This window comes from Cupressus sempervirens, chromosome 10, assembly GCF_028749045.1.
Source record: "Cupressus sempervirens isolate cs-2001-9-10 chromosome 10, ASM2874904v1, whole genome shotgun sequence".
NCBI lineage: Eukaryota > Viridiplantae > Streptophyta > Pinopsida > Cupressales > Cupressaceae > Cupressus > Cupressus sempervirens.
Window position 1 is genome coordinate 758845026 of NC_143127.1, and position 27608 is coordinate 758872633.

General features: G+C 36.7%; 1 protein-coding gene across 1 annotated transcript in view; it reads right to left on the reverse strand.

Moving 5' to 3' along the window:
- Positions 1 to 2417: 2417 nt before the first annotated feature.
- Positions 2418 to 27608, reverse strand: part of LOC149536083 (mitochondrial import inner membrane translocase subunit TIM8-like) — a 63552-nt gene continuing 38361 nt past the window's right edge. The window contains exons 2-3 of the mRNA XM_089806539.1: positions 2823 to 3057; positions 2418 to 2694 (exon numbers count right to left, since the gene is read on the reverse strand). Of these exons, the coding sequence (XP_089662665.1) occupies positions 2869 to 3057 (189 nt within the window). The 3' untranslated portion in view covers positions 2418 to 2694; positions 2823 to 2868. The remainder of the gene's footprint in view (positions 2695 to 2822; positions 3058 to 27608) is intronic.

Genomic DNA, 27608 nt, shown 5'->3' on the forward strand with positions numbered 1-27608 from the left:
CTGCAGCAAATTACAATCAATTTGGATGCATTAAACAAGACTCCAAAACTGTAAACTGCCTAACATATGAAACTTCCATGTAATCTCTGAGAAAAATTACTATACATCTGAAATACTCTAATCCAGAACTTACAGAGTTTTGTCGTGTCAAACTGAACGGTAGATTCATGCTCAAGGAGTAATGATCAAACGATGAAAGATGTATTCCATTCATTTATTTGTATTCTCCTTTCTTATATACCTTTTTTATTTAGTAGAAATAGGTTTTCACATGCCCCTTGACTTTTATTAAAGCTTAAATCTTAATCATTATTTATTATTAAAATTAACCCTTCTGAGAAGATATCATGGCCCCTTGACTTTTATTAAAACTCCAATTTTAATCATTATTCACTATTAAATTACACTACTGAGAAGATATCATACAGCCTGTCCTTCCCAATTTTGTTTGTCAAACAATGGCAAGTTAGAATGCTCTCAAAATTATTAAGGTCACAAACCAACGTTGGAAATTTGTATCTCTTAGACTGATCCTCCTTGTAATGTGGTTAACTTTTGTTGCAACGCTCTATAATATAATTAAAATTTGAATATCCTGCACCAAATGATGCTTCTCTAATTGTCTTTATTATGTCTAAGAATCTTTCCTACAATGATATCCCTAAAGATTTGCTACTATTTGCTACTATACTTAATAGGGCTGCCAATATGGTCTTACAATGTCAAAAAGTGAGGATGTATTCCAAATATGTATTAATTAAATAACTAAAGATGTATCCAATCCATTTATTCATCCTTCTTCTTGCTTGATCTTCTTCATATATATTTTTTCTTTGAAAGGAAAGGAAAGGAGAGGAAATGGGATTTATAGTCCACGACACTATGCCATAATTTTTTTGGGTTTACATATGGTGACAGTTATATGGGACTACCTCGCACTATTTTTTGAAAGGTGTTTAGCGCTACAAATGAGGTGTACATACCTTACCCCCAGTGGAATTTGAACTTGTGACCTCTCTTTACTAAAGATAGCTCTTCACATGCCCCTTGATTTTTAGTTTTATTAAAACTTGAATTTTATTATTAATTTCAGTTTGTTATTAATTTACCACCTAATAAAAGCAATTACAGGTACCTTCAGAAGAGAGCACTACATCAAACTACATCAAATTATTAGTTTCCAGTAAACAGATAACTTGCAGCTGCAGTAGCAAGCCATCTTCGTAAGTATTGCCCATTAATTCAAATTACTGGAAGTTGGATGATTCATTACCTACAAGAAACATCAAGTGGCAGGCCCTTCATGTTTCTTAGTGTCCTCTTAACTTGTTGCTTTGGTTTCTTCCCAAACAAGAAACCTCTTAGACGTACCCAAAGAAAACCACTACAAAGGTTAAAATGAAAACATAATTATCTCCAAATAACTATCCCACTAAACAATTAAAAAACTCCAAAAAAGTGATCTTAAATTCCACATGCATGTTTTTCCAGACTATCCTCGTAACATAGTAAATTTCTTCAAGGACAATGAATGACAAAATGGCTGGTGCACAACAGATTGATGAATCGAAATTATGAGTCTTTAGTAGACAAATAATTACGACTACAGCAGCTTCCCATATTGATAAGACCGGAAAGGTAAACCGAATTTAGAGTGGTCAAAATGTTATATAATAAGAGCTTTTAGAGTTGAGACTCGTGTTCAAATTCATAGGAAGCATACTACATGCTCACATGTACAAATTGTGAATATTGAATCAGGTTAACTATGATAATATCACATCTTGATATATTTTCAAGTGAGATGTACCGCAATGGGCGAGATCAGATACAGTTTCTAAGAGAATTTGATAGAAGAAATACCCCAGTTGTGGCATTTAAACCAAAAGCCACCCAACAAAGGGGAACTCAACCATCAAAGTAATATGCAAAACTAGATAGACCATATTCAATTCACAGAACACAACACTTCTATAGATTTGGCATTGTTTCCTACTACATTTATGATTACTGCCAAACAAATATTTCAAAATAATCATTTCCACAAAACAATGAAAGTTCACCGAGAATATTATATGCAAAGAGTGGTTGGACTCTTTCAAGTGAAGTACAAGTGGACCGTATGCAGCCTGCCCCACGTCTTGTTATGTCATTAATTTGTCAAACAAATCCTTCAGCCCTACTCTTCTTCAGAAGTTACACAGCTTCTCTAAACACCCAAAACTAGCAGTAAAACTAGATGAAGTCGCAGTGGTGTTTAATTGAATTGGCAAGCTGTAATTGAAATGCAGTCTAGTGTTAAATCAGTTAATTTTTGTTAAGAAATTAAATCTTTATGAGTAGCTTTATAGATTAAAGTGGAAGTTTTATCTGACTTATAGCTATAATATATTTCAAAAAATGAAGAGATCCACCTCTTAATAATGTCACGTGTCCATTTGACCAATGCAAAAATATTACAAGAATATGCTTAGATAATACAAAATTATAAAAAAGCCAATGACCAAAAGATTGACAATTCCGTTTCCATCACCCAGAAAGCTCACAGCCACAGTGGCCTCCCATCTTGATAACTTTGAACCCTGTAATCAAATTCTCAAAACTCTGATGAATCAAATAGTAAATTCCCTGATGTGCCTGGTCATCCTCTAACTAATTGCTTTGGCATCTTCCAAGACAAGGAAAGTACCAGACCTACCCAATGAAAACCACTACAAGAATTAAGTTTAAAATAATAACATATTTATCTAGCAATTACTACCCCTCTCAAACAATTTGCAAATCTCCAACAAAGTGAACTAAGATTCTGAATGTGTGCTTACAGACTGTCATTTGAATGCAGTAAACTTCTTCACGAACTTTTAAAGTTTAGTGCATATTCTGGAAGCGTCCATAGATCATTACACTCATATCCATAAAACGCTGTGCACAGTTTGTGAGGCATGCCGTCTCACTGGAGCTAAACTTGCTTCCAGGAGTACTGGTGATACATTTATCCCAACAAACATTCGTAAGCTTTGCTACCATCTGATTTATCATAGCCTTTTTCTTCTCTTCCTGTAAGAATCAGCATAATTCAATAGACAAACAAGTAAGCTTCAGATGAATGAAATCAAATTTAGTACATATATGAGTTTACAATAAAATTTCCAATACTAAAGAAAGTTATAGTTCATGAAGGGATAGTTATCCAACAATGGGCCGAAATGTATGTGGTTTAAGTGATCCAGCAAATGTAGTAATAGATTCCACTGTAGCTATTCAAATAATTAATGCAGAAAGAAATGCAAGAAATTTGATATAAAAGTTACATTTCTGTTACATACTAGTAAGATAAGCATGACAAATAAAAGATAAGCATAACAAATAAAAGATACTCAACCATGTCTTTATATACTCAGTGATTGCACATATTTAATTACATATGCAATATTATGTCCAAGTGTGCAAGTATGCAAGAAAACACTAATGCACTGTGTTAGCAAATAGTTTTTCCTTTTAATTGATGTATGACCTTTATAATCCAAAAATAGGAAAAAGGAATTCACAACAAATGAGTTTTTACCTAGAACTCTGTGTTTTAGAGGCACAGCTCCCTCCTAAATAAGTTTGGCAATAACCTCGTTTATTTTAAAAGAATGAGAGAAAATCCACTCTTTTGACCAGAAAGAACTAAAGGCATTTGAGAACACTTTTCCATAAACATGCAAAAGTATTACTAAACATCAGCGGATTCAGAAAAAAGACTTGAGACTTACTCGACAAGAGAGGGAAAAAAAAAGAATCAAATAAACTGATCGATTCTACTGAATATTAATGTTTAGGAGCCATTTATAGAAATAATAGACAATTAATCATCACAGTCAAGACTGCATTCCATACGAAACTAATCCAGATTACCTAAAACCATAAGATTTCAAGCCCAAGATGATATCATGAGAAGGACCAACAGATTCACTATCATATTCTGTTAATTCATATAAAGTAGCCCCACAAAATCTCTTCCTGAGCAAGTTAGATATCTAATTAGTACCAAAAGAAAATTATCCAGAGTATCGACCCTTGCATAGTCGAATAATAAAGTACTTATAGCCACGCAGGGCTTTTAAAGTAGTTTTAAAACTAACTCCAGAAGGAGCTACCGAGAGTTCTAACTGAAAACCAGAATACGGCTAATTAAAACAAAAGCAACTAATGGCCAAGGCCCCTAGTTACTATTCAATTGCCAAGTGCGCTGACTTGGTCGATTTGCTCGCCTTGGCCCGCGGACACGTTCTCAGTTGCTTCTTTCCACTCTTTGTAGCCGACTTTGAACTCTACAATTTCCTTCTATTGAGGAATTCCCAGCTGCTCTGTCTTCAATTGCCAAATGGTGATTACTCTACAGGCGTGCTCCAGCTTTTTGTCTTGAACCATTAGATGATCATCATGGAGCCTGCCCAAGTTGTGATGATGAAGTTTGCAACAGAAACTTCTTTGGCTTCCTTCATTGCTCTTAGTTTATCCTGGCAAGCAGCACTTATATCTTTCAGATCTTTATTCAGCTGGTCTTTGTTTCCCATGATTTCAACGTCAATGCATTTTATGTCATTATCCAGAATTTGTTTTAAACATTCCAGCTCTTTAACCAGTTCTGAACACTCTTTCAGACATTGTTCAATCACCATGTTTCTCCACTCTAGATTAGTTCTGGACACATAAAGGAAATCAGCATCTATGCTGGGACTCGGTTTCTCTGCTAGGAATTTATCCACTCCATACTCTTGGACTTCAGTTATATGGATGATCACTTCATCGGACTTCATCCCATTTCTCCTTTTCCACTTCCCAGACTTTCAGCTTCGATTCTAGACCTTCCCTCATTTGATCAACTTTCGCCCTTGTCTCAGCCAGGTGGGCTATGTAATTGGCTTCTCGAGAAACAACAGATTCAATCCACTCATCAAAAGCATGAGAAATTGATATATCCCTTTCTGCCTGATCAATAAATTGTTGATTTGCAAGGGAAGTTACATTGACCATAGAAATGGCCTAAAGTTGAACTTCAGCTTCAGCATTCTGCAAAGCGTGGATGTATTCTGCCAGCAAACGGATAGATTGAATCAATTCCTCCTTTTCTTTCCAATCTTTCCAAATCTGGTTGGTGACTTTGGCATGACCAACGTCGAGGATTTTCATGTCAGTAGCCCTGAAAGCTGGACCAAGGATGGTCTTTTCTACCTTATAGTCTTGAGGTGTGATGTCATCCAAACTTTTATATGCAGATGGTTTGTAGATGTGAGCCACCCAATTCCCTTATTGTTCATCTACTTCCAACAAGGTTCCAATCTTGGGCTTCTTACTCTTTGGAGTTTTACCTAGGCATTTTCCAACCATGTCTTCAACTGAGATGTTCATAGGGACTATGCTTTTTTCCTTGCTCACCGACAAATCGAACCAATTTGATGCTGAAGAACCACTTTTGGGCGAAGGAGTTTGAGGAACGGGGGAAGTTCCAACAGTTAATGAATTCAAACTACCTGCTCCATCCAATGCTTGTTGGTTACTTTGGTCCATGATTTCAATCCAACTTTCCCCGACGGATTCAGCCATAACCTCAATTTTGATTGGTTCCACACTAGAATTCACCACTGCAGCTTGTTGTGTTTTCTTCTTCTTAGTGCAGGAACAAGTCCACCTCACTGAAGTTGAAGATTGAAGAACTCTGAACAACAAGTTCAACTTCAGGTTCAGGGTTTAAGGCACCTGTAGAGGACAATGTCACAATTTTATCAGTACTATGAATAGGCAGAGCTGATCTAGAACTGGTAGAGTCTTTATGAGGATGTAGCTCTGCATGTCCCAATTTAGATTTCCTTTTTCTCTTCTAACCAATTCTTGGTTCATTCATTAACAGGGAGGGTTCTAGCTTGAAGATCATCTTCCTCGGACAGATTCCAATCTATTTCAGGCAAGGGAAAAGCTTCAACTTCAGCTTCAACTACTTCCTTGCCTTCTTCTTCTACATTTTTAACATCCATCTATAGCTTGAACTCCTTAATTTTTTTCGAAGTAAACCTGGACCACCATCGCTTCCTCACCTTATTGTCTTCTTCGCAATCTGCCCAGAAATCTTCCATGTGGGGAATGTGTGTGAAAGATGGGCGCAACTGAGATTGAGGCTGTGCAAAACCTTTACTATTAAATCAAGAGCGAACAGAGTAGAGTGCCAAGTTCATAGTTTTTAGTTCAAGTCCTAAACCCAAAGCATCTTGAATGCTTTTGAATTGATAATAGTCGAGCTTTATAAGGAAAGCAAAACCAAAACTTTTCCTAGCTTTACAGTTCTTATCCACTTTAGCCACCTACCTACAAACTTCGATCAGGATAGAACGATCCAGGCAATACCTAGGTAGTTTCAGAGGTTTGCCTTCATACCCACCCACTCTTATATATGTGAATTTGGGAAATTGGGTGAAGAAATTACCGTAGATTCTAACAAATTGAGCTGCTTCTTCAGACAATCTCCTATATTCTTTAACCTGAATCTCAAGAACCAACTTACCAAGAAAAGTATCTTGAACTCTTTTGAAACCGTTGGGATTCTTTTCTTTCTGCAGTAAAGGGTAGTAATCATATATAGGCATGTCATTTACCCAGTTTGTGTGGGGCAAACCATCCCATCCTGTGCAACATGCTAAAATGTAGAACAAATAAGAACCCATATAGAATCCGGAAACACCAGACACTTGCAAAAGTTGTTCATGCAGTTGGTCTGCTATAATCTCAGCCCAATCAACATATTTTCCCTCACTCAAAATGGCCTGGACAAAGAAATACATCCAGTTTTCCCAATAGAAGGCATTTTCATTTCCTTTGACTCTATTCAGAAGAGTGATTGCATCTTTAATTTCGGGAATCATATGTTCTCGTGTCAAGGGATGAGGAAGACGAGAACCCCCTTTTTCCAATTTATGCAACCAATTCTTAGGTATGGCATTATTAAATGTTCTGGTGTCTATGTCAAACTGGGAGTCAGACAAGTTGATAGTCCAAGCTTCATATTCTTCATGCGAAGGAATCCTCAAGGCACCCATAATAGTAATCCTATTTACATAGACCAAAACTTGCCCTATTTGCGTTCCAATGCACCTGTGGATAGCATCATACTTCTTCCTAAACTCTAAAACCAGCTCTGGGCAAAGGACCACTTCTGGAAATCCCCCGGCTTGCAACAACCCACTTTCAGATATCTTTTCTACAATAGACCTTGGCTTAGGTTTTAAAAACCTTTCCGTTAATATCCCAATGTACTCATTAGAAAGAAAGGTGTCCCCTAGTACTGACAAGAAACTAGTGAGGGTGGTGGTTATCTTTTCTTTTGGTAATTTCGGACGGGATGTAGCCATGTTAGAAGAACAGACTACAATTTTACCATAGGAAAAGACAAAATGAAAGAGGGCAGCAAAGCTATATTTGCCTCTAAAAGGAAATTTAAATAGCAGCTAATGAGGAAAAAGAATGAGACTCATCATGACGAAGAAATGACAAATCTCCTGATGGGAGAGATTATGTTGTAGGCTGCTTGCATCTCCAGGAAGGATCATAACTCTTACCTCATATGGCAACGGCAGAATAAACACAAAAGGAAACTAAAAACAGTTTTAGACAGGAAAGCACATCACAAATGAATGAGGAAAGTACCGATTGACAAGTCCTTTCAATCATTAACGAGTATGGTTTAGCTCCGCACGTACTAAATTTCCTCACCACCTTTCACACTGATAAACCATCAAAGCATTTCTTTTCTTTCTTTTCAGGAAAGATTTGATAATCTTCGTAATGCCACTTGTCATCATAGCTTGCGTGTTTTTCTTTAAGACTGAAGAATTTTGAACTCTTCAACCAAGGGGAAAGGTTCAAGGTTCAAACTCAATAGTCATAAAATATAGGAATTCAGTGCTCGTCGACTTACTCACCAAAGTAAGAAAAATCAAACAGTAACGAACTATGAACTTAAGAAAAATCAAACAGTAATGAACTCTGAACTTGAATCATTGTCAATTCAAAGTTCAATTTCAAAACAAGCACCGAAAATCGACTGACGTCATGGGTGTGACCTAGTCTTAAAATGGATGCATGAGTCTGAGGAATGAACCTTGAACCTTGAACTCAATTTGTCCAAGAGTTCAAGTTCAAGGAAAAAGCAACATGGGCAATTGTGAACAAGATGTCCCAACAAGACGAAGACGACTTGAACTCTTAAACTTTGAACCAACTGGTTCAAAGGTTCAAGTTCAAGGTTCAGACTGACAAGGAAATCATCAAGACGGATAAAATGCAAGAATAAAAATTACAAGGCCGAAAGGCTGGTAACACATTGTAGAAGAGATATATGCATACGAGAGACAAATTTTACCATAAGATGTAGTGCCTACCATGTTTGCATTCTATCCCTTGGGTCTTTTTTGTTCGGTGATACTTTGTGACATTCATGTTTATGTGCATTTGAGATGCTTCCATGTTTAGACATTATCTTGATTGTCAATATCATAGCTGATAGATGTTAGTTGCTACACTGTTCAGTTTGATCATATTTGCACGGTGATGCTAGTGATGTGACATGATGCTTTATGATGATATCTAGTTGTTTTGTATTCGGATATAAACTTTGTTCATGGATTTATGATGGACTTTATTGGATTATAATTGATGTGCTTGTACTACCGATATTCATATCATTCATGCAGTAAACTTTTATTATGGTGCAAATGAATGATCCAAATATGTTATTTTGATGAAATTAATTAAATGATTATTTACGCAATTTTGTGCACTATTGCTTCAGCTATATTATTATTGTGTATCTACACTTTGATCATATTGTTTATTCTGCAGGACTTATATCCCCGGCAGTGGCATGTGGGGTTAGTGATTTGATTGTTCATACTGAGCCAATGTCCTTGTATGGGCAACGTATCCAAGTTAATTAAATAATTAAATCCTCCTGTAATTTGGTAAATCCGAATTCATTATGCATTGTGACTAGATTAGTGAAATGTCTGTGCATTTAGGAGTCCGTAGTGGTCGAGGAAATTACTAAATTGTTGTGTTTTCTTGTTTAAGGGAAATATTATATTTGATTTATAATTATTTTGAAATAATTTGCCACAATTTAATTCCATTTAATTGGAATTATTTGATTTATCTAGGGTAAAAAGGGATTTAGTTTATTCATGTTATTCCTTTTTCCTTTAATATGTCACTTTGTTTAAAAGTCCATCTATGGCCCAAAAGAGAAACAATTCTCACTTCCCACATTTTTAATTCAGGATTTTGGAGCAAATCCTCCAAAACCCCTTCTGAGCAATTTAGATATTTGTTTGTTGTGAGAGTGGGATCGACACGAAAGTAGGCTTTTTGGATTCAGAGCGGGATGAAAATTATGAATAATTGAATTGATTCATGTGTTAATGACTTGTTAGTCGATTATTGTTATTTCATATGCTTATATTTTAGATAAATGTTGGTGGTGGTTAGTGGATGTGACAACTATCAATTATTGTGTTTTCCTTGATGTTTCAAATTAAATGGAAGAACATGTTATTATTGTGGATTATGCATTTTTGGTGCAGGAGCAGAATTCAAGGAATGGGGCACCAAATTAGTCCATCATCAGACCATCAGGTATGGGCTCTAACTACCTTGATGAAGGATTTAACGGCTAGGAAATGGAGTTTACTTAGGACAGTCATGAGCTACTTGATCAATTTTTATAACAAAAGAAATATTATTCATTTAATATCATGAAAAGAACTATTACCTCTCTCATTTTGAGATTGTGAAAGTGATCAACATTATAAACTTTATATATATATATATATATATATATATATATATATATATATATATATATATATATATATATATATATATATATATATATATATGATGCCACCATGATACTCTGATAATATCTATGAATTGCACTTACATGTATATATACATATATGCATGCCTACCTAGAGAGAATATAATGATAAAAAGGAATTATATGTACTCTCAAAATCACCCACGCGTATAGATATATGTATATGTAGGTACAATTATAGGTAAAATTCAATAGCATTATGACATATATATATATGTGTGTGTGTGTGTGTGTGTTTTACACCATGAAAAAATATGATCTTTATGTTTTATTAGGACTACAAATCGATGAGCATTGCCACCTTATCGACATCAACTTTTAAATTTGAATTTATGGAGTTCTTGTAATCGATATCGAGCTCCTTGTAACTGGAAGCATAGGAGGCTTTATCTCCCTTCCCCGCGGCTGGACGATCTTTCTTATTTTTCGTTTCCTTCTTGTATGCAATTACTCTTTGAACCAAAGTATCCTCTCACCTTTTCGCATATATTTTGAAGCGTAGTACCACACTTAATCTATAGTATTGAGCCATGCGGGTGGAAGCCATAGCGCATGGAGTTGTTGCCCAAAGAATCACGTCAGCAATTGAATTGTTTCTTTTCTCAGGTTATGAAACATTCTGCAAGTTATTCTTATTTCATGCTATGCCTTTTCAATGCAAACTTCTCTCTTTATCTATCACTGGAAAATGATATAGTATCATGATCATAAGCTCGGTTGTGTACCTGAGTCCTAACCAAGGTTCAAAATGTAGTGAGAATTTCTAAGAAGCGTCGGCCCTGCTCTTTCTTTATTTATGACAAGATCTTATCTATGCATATCGAGTGCATGCCTGTGGGGACTGAACTGTTTTAGTTCCCTTTAAAATGAATGCTCAGCAATTGTCTAATGCATAACATTTTTATATTGTATAAGGTCCGCTACATCTTTGCCTTGAAGTATTTTCTGATTTACTCTAGTATTTTCTATATACCAGCTGTGGTTATAGTCAGAATGGTACCCACAAACAAATCTGATTGACAAGAATCTCATAATTACCAGCAGTCTCCTAAGCTGCACCCAAGGCTAGCAGAGCCAGGTGTAAATGGACGAAGAGAAGAGGTATTCCTAAAAGGAAGATAAACTATTAATCAGTGTCTTAATTATCTTAACATTTAAAGAAAGAAATTTCGTAGTCCAAGTCAGCTCATCATTGTCCAAGATATATTCGATTGTCAAGTCAAGTGGTGGTGATCGGGTTGTTCAATGCCCACCTAAATCCTAGGCCAAGGTAGATTAGAGGCATGCTTGCCACAAATGATCACTAGAGATCGGGAATGCTAGCTGACAAAGGGAAAGTTGATGGAGGAATTCCTCAACCTTGACTACTGCTTAGCCAACACTCTAACACCAATATGCTCAAGATGGTAGGACTATGGTGTCCCAAGCCTAACCCAAGGTAGGGAGGGTCTTTCTTGTAAGAGATTGTGTGGGGATATGTTAAGATCCGTGGTTGGGAAGTTAAGCCTATGTAAATGCTTCACCTCTTCGCCAGATTTTGAGGCTTCCACAACACATCGTCAATTATTTCAGTACATGAATGAAATTCTAAATCTTTTTACTTGTACGTACTTTTAGATTACTTTAAAATGTATACTTGTAAATATGGTTAATTTGATTTAAATCTTTCAAAATGTAATTGTAGAAGTCAGTTATAGAAGTTAATTTAGTTGCCCTTCATATGAAATGGATATAGTCATTACTTAAATTTGATTTTATAGCTTACATAATAAATTCCAGAAATAATTTCATTTTTGTATGATGTATTGTTTCTAATATTACTTCATGTCATTCCGTTATGATATTCGGTTATAATCTTAGAATATGTTCTTTACTTTCAACTTAGTAAAAATGGTATGTTACATTTACCCCCATTTGGGAAAAGAGTTTTAATTTTGTCGATTTTTAACAACCTTAATTTTTTAGCGAATTTTACATCGCCTCATTTTGCATGCCGCTCAGCTTTCTCCGGAATTTCTTGGCATTGATTTTGGTCGTAGATTTGGCATGTATACTAAATTTCTAATACGGCCATGTTTTCACCTTATCTTCATTGTGATTCGTGTTGAATTTGTACTCCTGACGATATGCTCGGTTGAGGGTGTTTTTATGCTTGGTGTTTCTTGTTTTCTCATCCAACCGTTGTTTAGCATTGATTTAATGTCGTTGGTTATGCTCACACATGAGCACGTGCGCGTGCGTATGACAGGGTCTTGCGAGACCCAAACTCCCAGATTTAGGTCAGTCAAGAGATAGTTCATTAAAGGTTGGGTTGGAAAAATGCATTGCCTGCGGGCACTCATCATGTGATGAGCATGGGTATGTAGGGTAGATGTGTGGAGTAGGCTTCTCTCGTGGACCTTGACCTAGAAGTGGACGACAAGGTAACATGACGAGGTTTTAAATAGGTGATAACCAAATTAAAAACTAGGTAGTAAAACTTAATGATAAGAGAATACGTGTATTGTATGTGACCTTTTGAGGGAGTTGATTTACGATACTATACGAGGGCATGGTGTGTGGCATCCTATTAGAGTTGATTTACTGCACTAGATATGTAGCCTCCCGAGGGAGCTGATTTACCATACCAATATAACTTGGGTTATCCAATGCCAAGCGACTTATACTCCACTAGAGTCCCTACATATTTATCCCTTAAAGTGTTTGACTAGGACCTATTGTACTGCATTGTCTCATGATCTTGGTTTCAATCCTCTGTTCTGTTTGGCGTGAGTGTTAGCCTTGGATGATTGTTCTTTGTGTTTGTGGTCGAATCACCATCTCCATCAGCACAACAAGAGTGGGCCTACGGGTACCACATGGTTAGGAGGCATAGCTACCTATACCATTGTTGAGGACTAGTGTATAGAGATGGTCTACTTGTAGTTTGAGGTCAGTGTTGAATGTTAACTTGGTACTTCGATATATCTGAAGTATGTTTCCTTGTGATTGATGCTTTACTTTGGATGCTTTTGATATCATGTTTAGATGATGTTTAGTATGTTAATTGATGCATTCCTTTATTGTGATTTGTATCTTGTTTCTTAGTTGATGTTTCTTACCACTGTTTTGGATTAGTGATGCTATTGGTAGATTAGCATGTTAGATGTTCTTGTTTCTTATGATGCTATGGATGGTTTATTGGTAAGAAAGATCTCATAAGACAACACCAACGATCTTGGTGGTGGAATGAGAGAGTATACTCGGGGGTATGGTTAGGATCCTTGAGGTCTCATGATGCCATTAAGGTTGGGAGGAAACGAGCAAGGTTGTGTTTATTCAGTTGTTTATCATGTTTTGGAGATAGCATCTTGTGGTTCCTCAATCCTTTTTATTGTGATGTTGCTTGTGACTCATGTTTGGCTTATGATGCTATCGTTTAGATGACAAATTCTTTTGCTTCGACATTCTAGTATGTTAGGGTTAATTGATCTTATTTTATGTGTTTGAGTGATTACTCCTCGACTTTGGTGGTTTCGGTACTCCCTGGTGGAGAGGTTCTAACCAACATTACAGGACTCAGCGAGCCAAGAAAAACAAGATAGATGGCCTCTTGACTCGGACTCGGCCAAGTCCTAGCCGAGTCTTGGCTAACTTGGCTGACTCACCAAGTCTTGTCAACTTGACTCGGCTAGTGGTTAGTGTCCAAAAAGGACCAAAAAAAAGTTTTTTAATGTTTTTCTTTGTTTGTTTTGGTATGTAAAGCATAAGTAAGACCTAAAAAGGACATTCAATCACTTGCAAACACAAAGAATAGAGAAAGAAGAAGGTTGATGATATAAGTAGGGTGGAACACATAGGTTGATGATCTTGTGTTCAGTGATGAAGACTTGGAGTGGGTTAATCAGGTGGATCGAGAGGCAGAGGCAGCGGCGATGGCACTGGAGGAGGCTAGAGCACAAAGAGACCCAATACACAACCTTGAGTCCAAGAGTGATGGATTTGACTTTGATGATGAGGATTATGAGGATGAGTATGAGGATGAGGAGGATGAGCATGTCATTGAGGTTCAACATCAGACATAGGGAGAGAGGATGGCTCTAAAGTCTTCCATGACCTATCTTAGGCATACTTGTAGGAAGACATAAGCTACTATGAGCCTTTCTTTTGATATACGTTTTGAACTTTTGATTCAATGGATTGCATATTCCACACATAGTGTAGACATTTGACAGTTACACTATATTTCATATTTCTGTTATGCTATTAAGTTTAACTTCAAGTAATTTCTTTCAAAAATTCGCATTTATGCATACGGTGATCTATGAAAAGTTGTATGTGTGCAAAGTAGCTTATGTTTATCTTAATTATTGTGTATTTGATGTTAATTGGCTAAATGATGCATGAAAAAAACTTAAAATCCTTAAAAATCTTTGAATTTCATGGGTTTTTAAAATTTGTCGAGTCCTTGCCGAGTCTGGCCGCTAAGATCGAGTCCAAGCTGACCGAGTCCGAGCCAAGTTCAAGCCTGGTAACACTAGTTCTAACCCTACTTTTCTTTGAGTCGGTCGATTGGGCCTTATGAGTATCTTGAGCGACAGTTTGCCAATTTTGTACAGGTTGTCCTTGTATCGAACTAGTTCTTGAAGATTATCATACAACACTAAACAATACTTTGTGCATTATCATACAATACTGGATGGGTATCGTATCAGTATTATGAAGTCTATTGTATGGCAATAGTAGGAAGCATCGTACTAGACCTGCTCGGCCAAATAGTAGATATTTCTCGACTTGTCCAATATGTTTCAGAAGGTAATGTGGATACCCTTTTGGGAGTTCCTGCTCCCAATACCTTGACCATTCAGTTTAGAGTGTATAAAATATATCATTTAAGTATAAGAAAGAACTCTTCTTTCTTATACTTAAGATGGACTTTTTATATACGACAATTCATTTGAGATAGGTTCCAGCCCTCTAGGAGTTGAGAAAAAGATTCCACGTTTCTAAAGGTGACGGGATTTCAAGCTTAGCCTAATTTCAAGGTTTCAGGATTTCAGACTTAGCCAAATTTCAGGATTCAACATTTGTCCTCCGTCATGGTGTCCAATAGATGAGTGGGTGTAACATTGAGCCCTTGTCTTGTGCATGACCATTTGAGGGTCTCTACTTACTTTTCTTGATTATGTTATGGTTAGTTGGAAATGGACATGTATGTTTAACTATGCTAGGAACTTTTACTTTGGGCTTAAAAAGAACATCTTACTTGGGATTGATAGTTCAATATTCCTCTCTTGGGATTCATTGATGTTATCCAGATCTCTTTGGGTATTCTCATTATTGGTTTGATCTTTGATTCTGAGTTGGTAAGTAGTGACGTTTGGGGATCTTTGGCATTTTGGTTATGTTAGTCTTTCGTTGCTTTCTAGTGTAAGATATTGTTGTTGCGACTTACTTTATATATATATATATATATATATATATATATATATATATATATATATATATATATATATGCCTTTGTTTATCCTTGTTCCAAGGATCTCTCAGCAGGGCATTACATAAGATGTAGAATATCCAATATATAATATGACAAAAATCCCAATTGTAGTAGATCCACTAAGAATCAAGTCATCCCATATTGAACTTACTATAGTTGTTTAGTAGCGATTTCTATGAGACTTGAAAGAAAGTCGAAATAAATCAAGTACTTGTCCCATTTGTTTAATATTGCTTTAGATAATGTGATTGGAAAGCTGTGCAAAGTTAATTCAAGCTTTGATTGTTTTCAGATTTTAATTTTCAAAAAATGTAGTAGAATACAATTTGAAATTGACCATAGAGCATTTAAAAGGAAAACCAGTCATAAGTTAGTGACTCGATTTCTCTTACATTTGAGAGAGAGAGAGAGATGCAAGTACTTATGTTGAACTATCCAATAAACTAGCATTAGTGCACAGCATTGATATGCGAGGTTCTTACCAGATGTTAATGTTGCATAAGAAAAATCACAACATAAGCTAATGGACTATACGAAAGCAGTCAATTATGATTGTTCCATCTAGAATGCAAGATTGTATGTTCTTTACAAGAAAAGAAAAGAAAGAAAAGTATTAAGTATAGCACAGAGGACAAAGGATCCCAAAGTCCACAATATATTTAAATATCCAAGATTGAAGAGAAAACATTGAAAACCAAAAAAGCATTCTTATACTAAAAGTCTAAAGCAAAGAAAATGTTAAATCTTATAGCCATTGAAGAGTTGCAATGCTTTTGTATAGAGGATCCTGTGACAGCACCATGAAAAGGAGAGACAAATCTTAATTATCCTAAAGCTGCCAAAAATAGAGCCAATGTATTAGTATTATGTATCTCATAATGGTCATTTAAGTCACCTAGATGGATCTGGTCACTTAATGTATCTGGCTGCTTAATATATCTTCAGTTACATAGTTTAGTATCTATCTATTTTCGCTCTCAGTTAATGTTCATTTCTTTTAGAAACATGATCTTTGTATTTCCTTACTTAAGGAGCCTCTGTCTCTTATTTGATTACTCATTGAATATCAATTGATTATTATTTCATGGTATCTAAACTCGTAAGTTAGTTTTCGTAGTTCCATAACTGGCCTCAAAATCCAAAAGTTTTTAACATTAATGTATAAAAATTAGTGGGAAATCCTATAAAAAAATTAATAACTTAAGTTTTTTTTGCCAAAATTTTAATAATAACATTGCAAATGTCTGAAGAATTTGAAGGCTTTCTTTACAGATTTTGAAGAATTTTCTTCTGAGCACAAGGGTTTTTTACCTCTTTTTTTTGTCTCAGAACTGCATTTTTTAGAAGGTTTTGTTTGCCACATTTGAGGGTTTCCGTGTTTGCTCAAAGAAAAAGGGTTTTCTAATTCTTTTCCACAAAAAATTATGATGGCTTTTTTTTAATTTTTTGGAGAAAAAAAAAGACGTTTTATTTCTTTCCTATGAATAATGATTTTTATAACGTCTGCAAGGCCGAAGTAGCCTGAAATCTCGTTGTTATGTGAAGCCTAATCAAGCTTAGAGGTTTTTTTTTCCGCTTTATTAGCACAGTCCACTCCCCTGTTAGAATCTGATAAGATTAATAACCCAGAAAACTAGTGTAAAGAGTAAATATCTAAACTGTCAATGCAGATGATACAAAATCAAAATAGCAACACAGAGTTGGTCTCCAAGAGAGTAATGCAAATGCTGAAAGCAAAATAGCATTAAGAGGATGCAAAAACAAGAGATGCAAATACAAGCCAGGTAGCATGCTTATATAGGCTAGGAAGAGGGAGGAGGTGGCAACACCAACCAATGAGGAGCAACCATCTATCGGACTAAAGATAGCAAAGTATCTTCCCAAGATAGCTAATGGATGCTCACATGTAGGAAGGTGACACCTCACAACCATTCACCTAATAAGACATGCTTTATTAACCTAAGCGAAATTATTAAAAGTGTAGGAAAAACCTAGCAAAATAGGAAAAATAAAAAACTACACTAACACCCCCCCATAAGCGAAGCTTAGGTGGATGTAGAAATGGGTCCCGGCAAGTCAAGCCTAATGAGGTACCCATGTACATAAAATTCCCCCAAAAGAGAGAGAAAAGAGACTCCCCAAAGAAAATTAGGACTCCAAGTGAGAGGAAGCGGCCCCCCCAAAAGATGAAGCATCCCATACCCCAGCAAAGCTTGCAAATTTTGTCCAATAGATCCACTTACATCGAACAATTTTTCTTCCCTTAAAAAAAAGGACAAGATCCCAAGTGTGGTTCCTCATCAAGGAACTATACTCTTCCTGCATAGCTGTATCCCACTCAAAAATACCAAAAGCCTCATGAAAGGACTGTGGATTTGAGATAGTAGCAATGAAGATATGTAGAGCATCCTAGAACTGTGAACGAGTCTGCTTAGTGTCTGATGGATCCCCAACCCAATCACCTGCAAACTGCAAGGTCTATCTAGCCCAAAGTGGACCAGAAGATGGAGAATCTAGAGGAGAATCATCAACCTATAAATGATGACTAGGAGAGGAAGGAGGTGAGTCCTCTGAATCACTCTCTACATCAGAAGTGGAGGTAGAAGACTGCTCAAGTGAATTTGACCCATTAGAAGATCTGTCATGTATTCCAAGTGACTCCAATGTCAAAGTAGAAGGCAACCCTGTGACCATGCTCTGCTGGTTAAGCTGATGCAAGTAGTGGAAGTTAAGATGGCCAAACCGCTCATGCCATAATCTACTCACATCATTAGAGTGAGTGAGTGAAACAGTCAAAGGAGGATCAGGAACAAAGTAAGAAAACATATAGAGTCGTGACTGATGATCTGCTCTCCCAACTATAACTGTAGAATCATTGTGCAACTCACGTATCTCCACTGAATCAAGAGCGAACTCAACCCGCTTGCCTAAACCTATGTGAGTGATTTGGTGTACCAATAGGAGATTAGTTGACAATGAGGGTACACAAGGAACATCATGGAATGTGCCATCCCCCACATCAACAGACCGTCTCCCACACACCTCAACAAGAGTGTTATCACCCATCAAAATAGAAGGCATAGTACACGGCTCCAAGGATGCAAGTTCTTCCTTAGATGAAGCCATGTGGTGTGAAGCACTCGAATCAAGAACCCAAGTGGATGGTGAGGAAGCAACTGCAAAAAGGGCCTTGCCCTTTCCTTTCCCCTTGCTGTTTTCTTTTTCCTTGTTAGACCCTTCATTAGAACTTTGTTTGATAGACTCAGGAACACTAATATTATTCTTCTCAAGAATGTATGTCAAGTGATCAAGTTGTTTCTACAAACATTTATGTTCATCATGACCAGGTCTTTCACAATAGGCACATTTGACATTTTCTTTCTTAGGCTTATCGCCCTTGGAAGATGGTGTATCAATAGTTGCTTTTGAAGAAATCGATATCTGATCCTTCTTCTCCTCGCTATTCTTTTTTTTTTTATCCTTACTATTGTTGTTACTACTTTGTCCTTGTTGTTCTTTTGTGCCTTGGTTGGCAGCCAAGGCATGTGACTTAGAGGACGTAAGAGTGCCCATCTGGATTAGCTTGTCCTGTTCTCGAGTGAGATTGACAGCAAAATCATCTAAAGATGGCATGGTGAATTGAGTACCAAGTGCACCCTTAGTAGCATAGAAGGTAGAGACAAACACAGAATATTTTGAACTTAGCTTAGAGAGAATACTAAGAATCAGTTGTTCATCTTTCTTTTCAATTCCACATTGTTTTAACTGCAGCCTTAGTGATTTCAATTTGGTGAAGAAATCTTGGATTGTGTTGAAATTGCCTGGACTCAAACTAATTAATTCATTTTCCAACATATGACCCCTCATTGAATCTTGTGTGCCAAATAGTGTTTCTAGCTTTGTCCATAATTCATTTGGTGTATCCAAAGACTCAATGTGAAATAGCAAGTCAAGAGAAACAGACAAACACAATGTTCCATATGCCTCATCACATTTGTTAAACCACTTAGGCTTGTCTTCATCTTTAGCAGGTTCAGTTTCAAGTCCCATAGTTATCCTATTTAATCCAGCTTTCCTTAAGTGAATTGTCATGCGTGATTTCCACTCAAAGTAATTGTATGGAGTTAGGATGGGCATATTTGTTTGATCCATGATGAAAAAATGCTAAAAAGAAGAGAACCCAGCCACGATAATGCCCCCCCCTTTTTTACTCAATCAAAGAACCCCCCCAAAGAAATATGATTTGGCACTTTATTTTAGTGCGTTTACAACTACCACTAGAAAGAAATACTTAGTGGTCTTGATTTCAATGCATTACAAACCCTCATGAAGAGTATATGCTAAAAGTGAAACTTGGGCACAATAATCAAGGAAACAAATAGCACCACTATGATCTACTCGAAAAATCATGCACTTTCAAAAAAAGAATCGCCTTGATACGAGGTTGTATGAGAAAGTTATGATCCTCTGAAGTTTCCAAAACGAGAACTGTGCACAGTCATGGCTGAGAATCTGCAATTTCTGAAGAATTCATGCATGAAAATCAAAAAACAACTCCACTAGTGGATAGAGCACAAAAAAATAGCCAAGTTCATAACAAGAATCATCAAAATCGAAGTCCGTATGAGCAAGAACGAGACATTTGAAAACTGCATTCAAATCTGCGACTGCCAATGGAGAGGGGTATGACTATAGCTTTGCATGCTTGATTCTGCAAAGTATACAACTTGCATGCAAAATCTAAAAGATACCTAGATGGTTTTTCGAGGCTGCGAACAAAATCTACAAAGCATTTTTCTTTCTGATGTACAGAAGATGTTGCTGTAGTGTAAATTAGACACCTTTAACAATAAAAAACGGCTCCAAAAATTAAAAAACGACCCCAGCAACCAGAATATGACATGCAAATGCTGGATCAGCTTCCTAAGTCCATCAATGGCATGTTGGAACCTGCAAAACTGATTGAAAACTCCAAATATGCAAATTGGTTGTCAGATTTGAGATTGAAACCCCAAAGAAAAATCGTTTTTGTCAAAACTTTTCTAATTCTCAAGATCATCCAAAGATGCAAGAGAAGAGCATACTTCGTTTTTCAAAAAACTACAATAAAGTTTATTAGCCCCCCCCGAATCTCTCAAATAAGGAAACTAAAATCTACTCTTGCACATAGAAAAGCTCTGATACCATGTTAGAATCTGATAAGATTAATAATCCAGAAAACTAGTGCAAAGAGTAAATATCTAAACTGTGAATGCAGATGATACAAAATCAAAATAGCAACACAGAGTTAGTCTCCAAGAGAGTAATGCAAACGCTGAAAGCAAAATAGCATTAAGAGGATGCAAAAACAAGAGATGCAAATACAAGCCAGGTAGCATGCTTATATAGGCTAGGAAAAGGCAGGAGGTGGCAACACTAACCAATGAGGAGCAACCATCTATCGGACTAAAGATAGCAAAGTATCTTCCCAAGATAGCTAATGGATGCTCACATGTAGGAAGGTGACACCTCACAACCATTCACCTAATAAGACATGCTTTATTAACCTACGCGAAATTATTAAAAGTGTAGGAAAAACCTAGCAAAATAGGAAAAATAAAAAACTACACTAACATCCCCCTCCACCCCCCCCACAATTTTTCAACAGGCGTTCGAGGCAGTGCCTCCAAGATGGGGTCAAAGGCCAAAGATGACTTTATTATTGTAAAAGGTGATGCAAGTTGTTTTTTCTATTGGCTGACATATTTTAACCCTAATTTTATAACCAACATAAGTCCTGTTTAAAAGGGCTTAAGGTTAGGGATTTGTATACGAAAGTTTTAGTAGCTTCTTGCAGCGATATTGAGTTGCAAGGGATCGACGATTGCAATCAGGTCAATTCACTGCATAATAATATTTGACTCTTTCTTTGGTGGGCGTAGCCTAAGACTGGGTGAACCACGTTAAATCTATGTGTCTTCAATTCTACTTCTATGTGCTTTATTTCTTTTTATTATTGGTTACATTTGTATGTAGCTTATACTTTTGTCTTCTAATTCTAACACTCCTAAAATAGCACACATGCAGAATAGGGTGCCCAAACTTTAGGCCAGTTGAAACTTGTTCTTTAAATTTGCTCTTTTGTAGTGAATTTTGATCATTAAGTTTGTTGTCATGTCTAACTAGTTTTGTTCAAATAAGGTGCCTAAATTGTATTCTTTTAAAATATGCTCATAGTTAGAGTGAATGTCATTGTATGTAAGTTGGCCATTCCATTATAATACCACTCCCATGTTGCAAAATACACATATTCTCTCTTCCCATTCTTCCTTAGCTATTATCCATCTACTTGTTTCATAACTCAAATGGTCCAAACTTGTCCTAAGCTGCACTATAAGTATTTTTGCTATCCATTTGACATCTAATCTAAGTATGCTTTCTCCTTGTGATCTTGAGTGGGATTAAATTCTTTTATAATCTTTTTCGCTCCCATTTTGTTTTACCCATATAATACTTCTGAATTTTTCCCTCACAAACTTTTTTTATTTCATTGTCATCTAGACATTCATGCATATTAACATTCCACTTTATCATTTGGATTTGACAATTTGCTTGGTCCACTTGATCTTTCTTCTATCTAATCTTCCTCCAAGCTCAATTTAGGCAACAATGTTTTCCCATGCCTTGAGTTTTCTTTAGATAGATTAACAATCGAACCATTGCCAAAGCCTTTAAAGGAAATATACCTATTTCCACCAATAAGATCTCATGGCAGTGGTTTTAATTTTGGGGTTGTTGATGATTAAATGTTTTTAAATTCTCTCTCATGCCTCCATTTCTAATCTAACATGTTGCTACCCAAAATCTCACATCTATAAAGGATCACAAGTGCAACCGACAAACCATAAAGCATCTTCTTAGTTCTCTAATCCCATAACTCTGCATTCTTGCATCTATTTTGAAAGGAATATAGTGTTTTCCAACCTCCTTGAAATCTTTTTTGGTCTATGTGTTTCCCAACTGAGATTGTTCTTTCCAAGGAACTTGTACTCATCTACATCTCTAAAGGATTGCCTTCGAAAAGAAAAATGATGTCTTCCTATTTTTTTTCAAAGCGAAGATAATCACTTTGGTTTTTGCTAGTGTTCACTTGCATCCCACCCTCATAACAAAAGGTATCAAGCACCTTCAAGTGTTTCCTCAACCCATTACTCCTTTGAGCAATTAAAATGAGATCATTCACATAGAGAAGTAACTATATCACACACCAAGCTAGCTGAACCCCATCACTATTAGTCTCGTTTAAGCATTCGTTTAATTTACCAATATATAATCCAACTAAGGTTGGTGAGAGGAAGCATCCTTATTTGACACCTATATCATAGTCAAAGCACTTTGACATCCCACATATAGTTCTGATTTTAGTCTTGACCTACTCATATAGTCTATGAACTGCAAAACTAAGCTCTATAGAAAATTTCACATCTTCCATTCTATCTGAAAGTTTGTTGTCATATCATGTCAAAGGCCTTTTTAAAGTTGGCAAAGTAGTAAAAGGCCTCATTACCCTAAGTATTCCATATTTTTCAACCAATTATCTAAGTGTGACACCATGATCAATAGTGGAATGTTTTAGTTTGGAACTAGCCTGCATCTTAGCTCTTTTACCTTTTGTTTTTGTCTACTTATTGATTTTGTGTTCTATTATGATAATAGATAAGCTTTTACTATTAGTTAATGGTTATCTATTTGTAATCTATTGTAAATATTGGAATGTTTCTAATATTAGTTAGTCTATAGTTATCTATTAGATTTCTTTAACTTTCTTTTAGCTAGAATAGAATGGTTCTATTCTTTACAATCATTTCCTAAGGAAACATCGTTTTATTCTTTTGTATATATTGACCCCTCAAGTCTCTGTTAATATTAAACAAATATTTATCAATTACTTCGTAATATAGTATCAGAGCCAATTCTTTGAACTTTCTTGGTTGAAATATCAGAGCAATATTTTTTGAAATTATTTTCTGTGATATTTGATTCTTCTAACCATTTTTCTGCAATTGACGTTTGTTTTTTTTGTACATTTCTACCATTTTTGTGGGATTTTTTTGCAGCGGGCCTGTTTTTGTTCAAAACCCTAATTTTTTGTGTTGAGTCAAACTTTTTTTATAGATTCTTGATGGTTTTTTCGAAATCTCTGTAACGTCCCCTTTCTAGCATTCATAGCATGATGTTGTCGTTAGCCTATTTCCCCACAGTCCCGTAGGCTAACTAGGACATTAAAGGGGCTTAGAGGCCATTTGGCCTAGACAGTTTCAATTGCAGATCTTTCTGAAGGGTTCTGGGGCAACTTTGGGCATACTTACTATTTATAGTAAATCATCTTGGACATGGCCGGACATTCAGTCACAGTGGTATGTCGATGGTAATTGTTTAAAATCGACAGGAAAACTTATTTATCATTGATAAGATTTGTTATGCATTGATAAAGCCATTTTATAAAGTTAAATTTAAATATTTAACTTTATTAATGCATAGACTATAGTTTGTGGGAAGTATTTAAATTAAAAGAGTTCCCTTTATTTTTATAACACATTGGAGACATAAGGTACATAAAGGGAGTTATGTTTTATCCCACATTGAGAAAACGAAGGATTGAGCTCTTGTGAGAACACTATAAAAGAAATGGAAGAGTTTTTTTTTGTACGCTTGGATGAAGATTAATGTTATGTTGCTGGATATATGATTATCGGGCTTGGAGGACGGAATCCCTCTTTGCTAGCATTTTCTTCGCTGTTGGAAGACACAGTCAGGAGGATCAAGGGTGTTTTCACTTCAAGAAACACATTGGGTTTCATTTGGGGCGTTCGCATAAAGAAATTTACAAGGGTTTGAGATGCAAATCTGAAGTTAGTTATTGCTATAGTGCCGCATGAACAGTATTTTGCTACAGTCGGCATGAACAGTATTTTGCTACAGTACGGCGTGAACAGTGTTGGTATCAAGTTTACTTATTTTTCCAGCTGATTAGAAGTTTGGAGGGCTGCCAACTACATCTGCAAAATACTACGGCAACTAATTCCAGGTTTCTTCTGTCAAATTTTGATACTTTGCATAATAATTGTTGAATACAATTCTGAATAGTTGTTGCAGACTTTAAGGCAGCTGTAAGTGCACATCTACATTTAAAAATCACCCTTTATCAATAGATTGAAAGAGTTTCTAGATTTTTCATATACTGTTGAATGTGTGCCAAGTGTTTGTGAAAATGTCATGATGTGTATTATGCATTTTAATGTCACTTCATAGTTGTTCGTAAATCTACTCATTGGAAAGCAATTTATTGAGGAAATCAGCTTTATGAGTTTGCATACAAAGTGTTTGACAATATTCCTTAAGTTAAATTTCTACAAGTCAAAGTTCAAATCAGGGGAGGATATTACAGTGGTATCAGAGCTATAAGTCTTGCCATCCTGTGGAGGTCTCATAGGAAATTTGGAATTGGCGGATAGAGGGGAAAGTGTTTGATAAAATGTCAAAACACTAAAATCAAAGCATTTATGTTTGAGCATGCGACAGGGGCCTTATAATTTCCGCAATACCAGAACAAGACAAAGTAGGAGTTCAGACCTGCAAAGCAAACAGTCTAGTTCATCCGTACAGGGGGGTATAGAATCCAGTCATACAGACATAGCGGAGGTATTCTTTGATCAAGACAGCAATATAGGTGACCGAGATGACAGGAATACAAGATTAGGTGGAGGCGGGAATGCCAGTCCAGAGCTTGGAGAGGAAAGATTCTTACAGTTATTAGAGACCTTGGTACAGGGTCAGCGAGTAGCAGAACAAAGGGCACAAGAACAGAATCAGAGATTGGATCTTATGATGCAGATGATGGCTCGTCAAATGGGGTTGAATGCTAACATGGGTGGAGGAAATAATCAGAATGGTAACAATCAGAATGGAAATGATTAGGATGGGACACATAATGGAGATGAACAAGTTGGGAACAATTTCGGTCATGCACCCCAGCGAGCTAGGACAGTGAGTTCAAGGCCCATGATTCCTACATTTCCTCCTAGAGCTCCAGAGCAACTCGTACCAGAGCCCCAGATTACTGATATACAGGACCAGTTGAGGAGAGATTGGGAAGCCGGAGGGCCAGATTTTACTGCTGCAATTACCTTTAGGGAGTATATGGATGTGCGGATGAAACATATGCCACGTGGACATGACAGGAACCAGAGCTATGAGCTACGGAAGAAAGTAGGGAGACTTGAGTTACCATATTATGATGGCTCAGAAAAGTCTACAGCAAGAGCTTGGGTTCAAAAGCTTGACACATACTTTCAATTGAACCCTATGCCCGAGGAAGAAGCTATTAAGTACGCAGCAATTCATCTGGATGGGTTAGCACACGAGTGGTGGCATCATGGTATGGTCACTATGGGACATGCACACATTACCTCATATGTGGAGTTTACAGAGAGGCTGATTGAACGTTTTGATAGGAAGGATCCAGAACTCCATTTCGAGGAGTTAGCTCAGCTTAAACAGTGGGGATCATTGCAAACATACATTTCAGAGTTTCAGAAACTTGCACTGTTAGTAACAGATGTATCTGAACGGAGGATACTAGTTCTATTTATGGATGGGTTAGCTGATCTGTTGAGAGGGTGGATTAAAGCTCTCAACCCTCCCACTTTGCAGGAAGCCATTAAGAAAGCTCGTGACATGGATTCCTCTTCATCTTCAAAAAATAAATTCCAGGCAAAGAGTTTCCCTTCAAAGAAAGATAAGGACAGGAAACCTTTTCATAAAGAGGTTCAGCCAGCTAAGGAGGAAAGTAAGAGGTTGGACAATGAGACACTTAATGATCTCAGGAAGAAAAAGCTTTGTTTTCATTGCAGGGAGCCTTGGGATTTGTCACATAAGTGTCCATTGAAAGCAAAAGCTAAGCAGATGGAGTACTTTTTAGCCGAAGAGTCAGTAGATGGAGATTCAGAGCAGTCATCCGAATCAGATGGAGATGATGATAGTTCTTCACAGGAAGAAGCACGCGATGATAGCACGATAGCTCAGTTGTCAAGTATACAAGAGGCCGTCACTTTCAGAGTTAGGGGAACCTTGGATGGACAGAGAGTTGTGGCACTCATTGATACAGGGGCGACACATAACTTCATTGATGAGAAGTTTGTGACACGCAGAGGGCTACATACAGAGGAGCATAGGGGATTTAAGGTGATGGTTGCCGATGGCTTCAAAATTGAATGTACCAAGAAAATCTCCAACTTGCAGCTTCGTTTGGGAGATTATGACATGACAGGAGATTTCTTTGTGGTCAACATTGGTGATCAGGATATGGTGCTTGGGATGAACTGGATGAAGTCTCTGGTAGAGTTTACATTTAACCTTGAGAAAATGGAAATGAGGTTTGAGGCAAATGGTAAGAAGATAGTGCTCAGAGGTTTGTCAGATGGGAGACTTCGAGTGGTGTCACTCAAGCGGATGTAGAGTTTCTTTAGACATGATCAGGTGCAGTGGGCAGCAGAGTTTAGAGTAATGCCTAAGATGACAAAGCAGCATAAACAAGAGTATCCACCTGATGTACAAAAAATAATAACCAAACATACTAAGGTGTTTGGTGAGATACCTCCAGGGAGACCCTCGGATAGGGGAATCGAGCATGTTATTGAATTAGAGGAAGGGGCTAAGCCAGTTATCATCACACCTTACCGCCATCCAAAGAGATGTAAGGATGAAATAGAAAAGGCAATTAAGGAGTTGATTGACATGGGGCACATACGGCCAAGCAAAAGTCCTTTCGCTTCTTCAGTAGTATTGGTGAAGAAGAAGGATGGTACAATGAGGATGTGCATTGATTATAGGGAGCTAAACAAGAAGACAATCAAGAACCGATACCCTATCCCGCGCATCGATGAGCTTATTGATGAATTGCATGGTGCATGCTACTTCTCCAAGATTGATTTGAGATCCGGCAACCATCAGATACGGGTTAGAGAGGTGGATGTGGAGAAGACAGCTTTTAGATGCCACTATGGACATTTTGAGTTCTTAGTCATGCCCTTTGGGTTGACAAATGCCCCTGCCACTTTCCAGTCCTGTATGAATAGAGTGTTCAGAGATCAGTTGAGGAAGTTTGTGTTGATATTTTTTGATGATATACTGATATACAGCCGTACTTGGGAGGAACATTTGAAGCATATTGATATAGTG